Source organism: Chrysochloris asiatica, unplaced genomic scaffold (assembly GCF_000296735.1).
Source record: "Chrysochloris asiatica unplaced genomic scaffold, ChrAsi1.0 scaffold00096, whole genome shotgun sequence".
NCBI classification, from domain to species: Eukaryota; Metazoa; Chordata; class Mammalia; order Afrosoricida; family Chrysochloridae; genus Chrysochloris; species Chrysochloris asiatica.
In genome coordinates, this window is record NW_006408614.1 from 4620097 (window position 1) to 4626828 (window position 6732).

The 6732-nt window shown below is 47.4% G+C and overlaps 1 protein-coding gene across 1 annotated transcript in view; it reads right to left on the reverse strand.

Moving 5' to 3' along the window:
- The window catches only part of NGEF (neuronal guanine nucleotide exchange factor), a 52221-nt gene that overhangs the window by 13120 nt on the left and 32369 nt on the right, over positions 1-6732 (reverse strand). The window contains exon 4 of the mRNA XM_006866759.1: positions 3731-3883. Within this exon, the coding sequence (XP_006866821.1) occupies positions 3731-3883 (153 nt within the window). The remainder of the gene's footprint in view (positions 1-3730; positions 3884-6732) is intronic.

The following is a 6732-nucleotide window of genomic DNA, read 5'->3' on the forward strand; positions in this document are numbered from 1 at the left end:
GGGTATGACTCAGACCCTTGAGTCATTATAAATACAGCAGGAAACCATGGCAAGGGAAATCCATGGGTGGCAGGAACAATGGACAGTTAGAGACAGTGGCCAGGCAAACACCGTGGCTACTTTCAGAGGGGTGGATGGTCCGATGGGCACGAAAGGTTGTGGGAGGGTCTACAGAGATGACAAGGGCCGACTATGTCTGGAGCTGAGTCTCAGGCTCTGAGATGTACATGATTGGGGAAAAGTCCCTCTGTCTCTGAAGTCCAGATATTCAGTCCCACCAGAAACGAGAGCCAGCACACGCATGCATATTCTGGGAGCTACAATGTATCATTGCTGCCCTGTAGGTCCTTGTGGGTATTATGGTTGTCTTGACCTAAAGTATTTACTCTTTGTCCTGTGATTGTTAATGTTGTTAGGTGCCATCGAGTCGGTACTGACTCATAGTGACCTTATGCACAGCAGAACGAAACACTGCCCGATCCTAGGCCAACGTCACTACTGTTGCCACACTTGAGTCCATCCATGCTGCCACTTGGCCAATCCATCTCATTGGGGGGTCTTCCTCTTTTCCTCTGACCCTCCACCTTACCAAATATGATATCCTTCTCCAGCGACTGCTCCCTCCTGACAATTTGTCCAAGGTATGAGAGACGAAGTTTGGCCATCTTGGCCTCTAAGGAGCACTCTGGCTGCACTTCTTCCAAAATGGATCTATTGGTTTTTTTGGCAGCCCATGGCATTTTCAATATTCTCCTCCAACACCATAACTCAAAAGTTTCAGTTCTTCTACAGTCTTCCTTATTCACTGTCCAGCTTTTGCATGCATATGAGGTTACTGAAAATACCAAGGCTTGGGTCAGGTGCACCTTAGTCTTCAAGCTGTCATCTTTGCTCTTCAACACTTTAAAAAGTTCCTGTGCAGCAGATTTGATCTCTTGATTGCTGTTTCCGTGAGTGTTGATAGTTGATCCAAGAAGAATGAAGTCCTTGACAACTTCAACCTTTTCTCCACTGGTAAGAATGTTGTTTATTGGTCCAGTGGTGAGGATTTTTGTTTTCTTTACATTGAGATGTAATCCATACTGAAGGCTGTGCTCTTTGATCTTCATTAGTAAATGTTTTAAATCCTCTTCACTTTCAGCAAGCAAGTCTGCATATTGCAGGCTATTAATGAGTCTTCCTCCAATTCTGATGCCACATTTTTCTTCATAGATCCAGATTCTCGGATTATATGCTTAGCATACAGGTTGAATAAGTATGGTGAAAGAATACAACCTTGTCACACACCTTTCTTAATTTTAAACCATTCAGGGTTCCCATGTTCTGTTCGAACAACTGCCTCTTGGTCCAGGTACAGATTCTTCATGAGCACAATTAAGTGTTCCGGAATACTCTTACTTTGCAGTGTTGTCCATAGCTTGTCATGATTCACACAATCGAAAGCCTTTGCGTAGTCAATAAAGCACAGGTAAACATCTTCCTGATGTTCTCTGCTTTCAGTCAATATCCACTGGATATCAGCAATGATATCCTTTATTCCATGACCTCTTCTGAATCCGGCTTGAACCTCTGGAAGTTCTCTGTCAATGTATGATTGTAGCTGTTTCTGTATTACCTTTTGCAAAACTTTACTCACATGAAATATCAAAGAGATTGTCCCATGATTTCCGCGTTCTGTTGGGTTACTTCTCTTTGGAATGGGCACAAATATGGATCTCTTCCAATCAGTCAGCCAGATAGTTGTCTTCCAAATGTCTTGGCAGAAATGAGTGAGTGCCTCATGTGCCACCTCACTTTCTTGAAAGATTTCAATTTTTATTCCATCAATTCCCGGTGCCTTGTTCTTTGCCAATTCCTTCAATGCACCTTGGACTTCCTCCTTTAATATCATTGGCTCTTGATCGTATGCTACCTCTTGAAATGGTTGAACATTAACCATTTCCTTTTGGTACAGTGACTCTGTGTATTCCTTCCATCTTCTCTTGATGCTTTCTGCATCATTCAATAATGTCCTGGGGTGGTCATTTCTAAACTAAAGACAAAACAACCCAAAAAGCAACCCCACAATAGTTGTTGGCGAGTTGATTCCATCCCATGATGACCCCCAGTGGTACAGGGTTTCTCAGCTGTAATCGTTGTAGCCACAGATCTCCAGGTCTTGCTTCTGTGCTACCCATGAGTGGGTTCAAACACGTAGTACTTGTGCGACCAGACTTCCCCAGGTCGTCTCTTGTCGTGAAGTGCTGTCGAGTTGGTTCTGACCCGTAGCAACCCTGTATAGGGTTTCCGAGGAGTGGCTGGTGAGCCTGAACCACCGACCTTGTGTTTCAAACCGACTTTTTAGTCTAGCGCATTAACCCGCAGCGCCAAACCAGGTAATCTCTAGACTCTTGGAATTCCTGCTGGGACCGGAGTCTTTGTTATTTACAGAGTGGCTCCAGATCAGACCTATCTGATAGGTGACTCCTGAGTTGGCCTAGGATCGGGCAGTGTTTCATTCTGTTGTGCATAGGGTCGCTATGAGTCGGTGCTGACTCGATGGCACCTAACAACAACAACAAAGGTTGATGTCGAGGCAGACCCCAGGTTACAAAGCAGATCAGTACTGTCTGTGTGGGTTAAGTTAGAGCGAGTACTGAGTGTATAAGCCTCTACTTCAGCCTGACTTTAGCGCAGGACAAGGCTTGCAGCCTCCTCAGCGATTTAAAAGGTGCCTCGGCAGAGCTAAGTGAAGATGACTGTGATGAAGAACTTGGGAGCGGGCATCAGTTCAAAGGTGTGCAAGTGAGGACAGATTTACACAATATTCAAGGGCATGTAGGAGTTGCCAACAGTGGGGCCTCCATCACCTGAGGAGTTACTGCAATAACTCTAGTTCTATGAGTGCAAGTCCACAGGCTGGAAGTGAGGGGCTCTGGGTCACCCTCAAATAAGTAGCCAGCAGGTCAGAACTCAGGGTGTGGTGGGGACTCCCAAGCTCATGGTTCACATCTGAGGTTGTGGGTACACTTGGCAATGCTCTGGAGGCCTGTGCCCTTTTACCTTGTGAACTCTGACCTCACTTCTGGTGGCTGGTGTCAGAACCAAATTAGACTGGATGGGTGTCTTTCAGTCTCATAACCAGCATTCTGACTCCCTTGCATTCCCATGTTCAAGAAACAGAAGGTCACCAGGAGCCCCAAATACTCAAGCGGAGAACTTCCACAATTAACCCGCGGGCTTGGTTCAAACCCAACGGAGCATAAGGGTTGGGCTGTTACTACTCAGAAAGTCAAGAACAGATGACTGGGTGAACCGAACTGCTGTCGTGTAAACATGCCCACAAAGGAGGCCAATTCGGAAGAGACGGTCTCATCAGCTGAGACTCCAGAGCATGTTTAGCAAATGGGAAGCTGAGCACTCAGCTCTAGGGATTTGCTGTGTGACCACCCAAAGACACCTCCCCACCTTGTTTTTAGCTCAAACATTTCTTGTTTCTTGAGCCCTTCATTGTCCGCTTGACCTCAAACACAATTTTCTAAACCTCGCAGAATTCTGCCTGGCAGTTTTGACCCCAGTCCAACAGGGTGGGGGTGCTATGAGCTGGCTCTCTTGGGTTCAAGTTGAGTTCATGTTTCTTCAGTGGCCCAGATCAACTTGCAAGAGACCCACCGAGTCCCACCCTGCCTGCTGGTACACTCTGGACAGCGGCCTCACAGCCCCACAAAGCACCGTCTGACGGAGTACTCACAGCAATTGCTTGTATGTTCTCTCCTGGTAGGTCTGGTTGCTGACGTAGGTGATGTAGACAGAGAAGTGGTCTGCCGCGTAGCGGTACACAATGTCGCACACGTCAGAGATGACGATGTTCTCCTCCATCCGGCGTTCCAGTTCCAGTAGGAACCTGTAGGGGGCGCTGTTTGACTGATGGGTCCCTGAGTGGAGAGACTGAGACATCTGGATGGGTAGCACATGGGCAGGGTGCCCTCAACCAGCACACTCTCCATGAGACCCTTGGGGACTGAGTGCTGATGGGGTACCGTCAGACCTCGCTTTAGCCTGCTCTGCTGTCTTGCACTCTGCAGACATTGAGGTGCGAGTTTTTTGTTACAAGTGGAAGGCCTGGGGCATCCCTGTATTGAGCAAGTCTATCGGTGTCATTTCAGCGGCCTGTGCTCACTTCAGTCTCTGGGTCATTTTATTGTCCTTCTCAAAGTATTTCAGACTTTGTCACAATGCTATGGCACACCTAAGAAGCCCTGGACAAGCACTGGACTTCCAACTGCAAGGCTGGTTGCCCAAACCCACCAGCAGCTCTGAGGGAGAAAGATGAGGCTTTGTATTCTCGTAAAGATTTGTCGTTAAGTGCCTTCGAGTAGGTTCTGACTCCTGGCACCCACGGAACGGTTGGTGGGTATGAACTGCTGACCTTGCAGTTAGCAGTTCAGTATTTACCCTATAGCATCATACCAGGACTGCCTCAGAAACCCTATCCAGGGTGGCTGTGAGTCGGAGGGTAAGTTGTACACTTAGACTATTTGTTGTTAATTGCTTTGAGTGGGTTCTGACTCACAGTGATCCTGCCGAGGGTTTACGAGAACGATTGGTGAGTTTACACTGACTTTGTGGCTGACAGTCCAGTGCTTATCCTGTAATGCTATAGCAGCACTCAAACGGACTATGTGGTGGTTAATTGCTGTTGAGTCAGTTCTGACCCACAGCAACCTGGTATAGGGTTTCCAAAGAGTGGCTGGTGAGCCTGAACTGCTGAGGTGGTCGTTCAAAGGACCCTGCAGTCCAGTGCATTAACCTGTGTTGTGAAGCGCCGTCAAGTCGATTCTGACCCATAGCGACCCTGTATAGGGTTTCCAAGGAGCCGCTGGTGAGCTTGAACCACCGACCTTGCAGCTCAAGCGACTTTGCAGTCTGCTGCATTAGCCCACAGCGCCACACCAGGACTCCATTAACACCATTAACCTGTAGTTGCCGTCAATTCGATTTTGACTCACGGTGCCCTGGCATGCGCAGAGCAAAACTACTTTGGGGGCTTTCAAAGCTTTTTGAGAGCAGACAGATCACCAGGTCTTACTTCGGAGGGTCCTCTGGGTGGATTTGAGCCACTAACCTTTTGGTTAATAGTCTAGTACTTAACCATGTGAGCCACCTAGGAACTCCCTAGATAACAGCATTCCAACCAAAGCAGCAAACACACAACAAATGAACCCATGGCGTTAACCTCGATTCCGACTCACATTTACTCTGGAGGCCAGAGTAGAACTCTTCCAGAAAGCTTCTAAGGTGATCAATACTTATGAAGCAGCTGGTGGGTTCGAACTGATAAGACTTTCAGTTAGCAGTTGGCCTTAACCTGTTGCACCACCGGAGCCCTTATAATAACCTCAGGAGTGTTACACAGAGAGGCCTTATCTCTTGGACACACTGATGTGTTCACAGAGGCAGAGCAATGACAACACATCTGAGCGTGCGGGTGAGGGAAGCCAGCCTGGTACTCAAAGGCTCCATGGGTCTCCCTACTTTGGCATGTTTGCAGTTTTCTATGGTAAATTCATGCTTAGACAGAAGAATGCCCAGCCCTGTGGGGGTCAGTCTTCGGTGCTGCTGAAGTAGCAGAGGTGGGGATGATCGTGGATCATTTTCCTCACCCTCACTGAGCCCACCTGCAGGGCTGCCAACTTAAAGATGAGTGGTCAGCTTGTGGAGGGTCTACCAAAAGTAAGGGGCCTTAGAACCCACTTGGGTGCCAAGGGGAGTGAGCAGCTCCCAGAGCCAGAGCACCACAGGCGGGGTGTCGAGCGCCCAGGTTATGTTCTAGCCCACTGTGGGGTAAACCCGCAGACCCACACATCACTGTTCACCACCGTGACAGTAGTTGTTGTTGTTGTTGTTAGGTGCCATCGAGATGGTACCAACTCATAGTGACCCTATGCACAATAGAACGAAACACTGCCCTATCCTGGGCCAGCCTCACAATTGTTGCCACACTTGAGTTTTCTATGGTAGATGCTGCCACTTGGCCAATCCATCTTACTGGGGTCTTCTTCTTTTTCCCTGACCCTCCACCTTACCAAATATGGTATCCTTCTCCAGTGATTGGTCCCTCCTGACAATATATCTGAAGTATGAGAGACGAAGTTTGGCCATCTTGGCCTCCGAGGAGCACTCTGACTGCACTTCATCCAAAACACATCTGTTGATTCTTTTGGGAGCCCATGGCACTTTCAATATTCTCCTCCATAACTCAAAAACATCAATTCTTCTGCGGTCTTCCTTATTTACTGTCCAGCTTTCACATGCATATGAGGTTATTGAAAATACCATGGCTTGGGTTAGGTGCACCTTAGTCCTCAAGCTGACATCTTTGCTTTTCAACACTTGAAAAAGGTCTTGTGCAGCAGAGTTGCCTAATGCAATACATCGTTTGATTTCTTGACTGCTGCTTCCATGAGTGTTGATGGTTGATCGAAGAAGAATGAAGTCCTTGACAACTTCAATCATTTCTCCATTGATAAGAATGTTGTTTATTGGTCCAGTGATGAGGATTTTTGTTTTCTTTACATTGGGATGCAATACATACACCGAAGACTGTGGTCTTTGATCTTCACCAGTAAGTATTTTAAGTCCTCTTCACTTTCAGCGAGCTAGGTTGTATCATCTGCATATCGCAGGTTGTTAATGAGTCTTCCTCCAATCCTGATGCCACGTTTTTCTTCATAGAACCCAGCTTCTCAGATT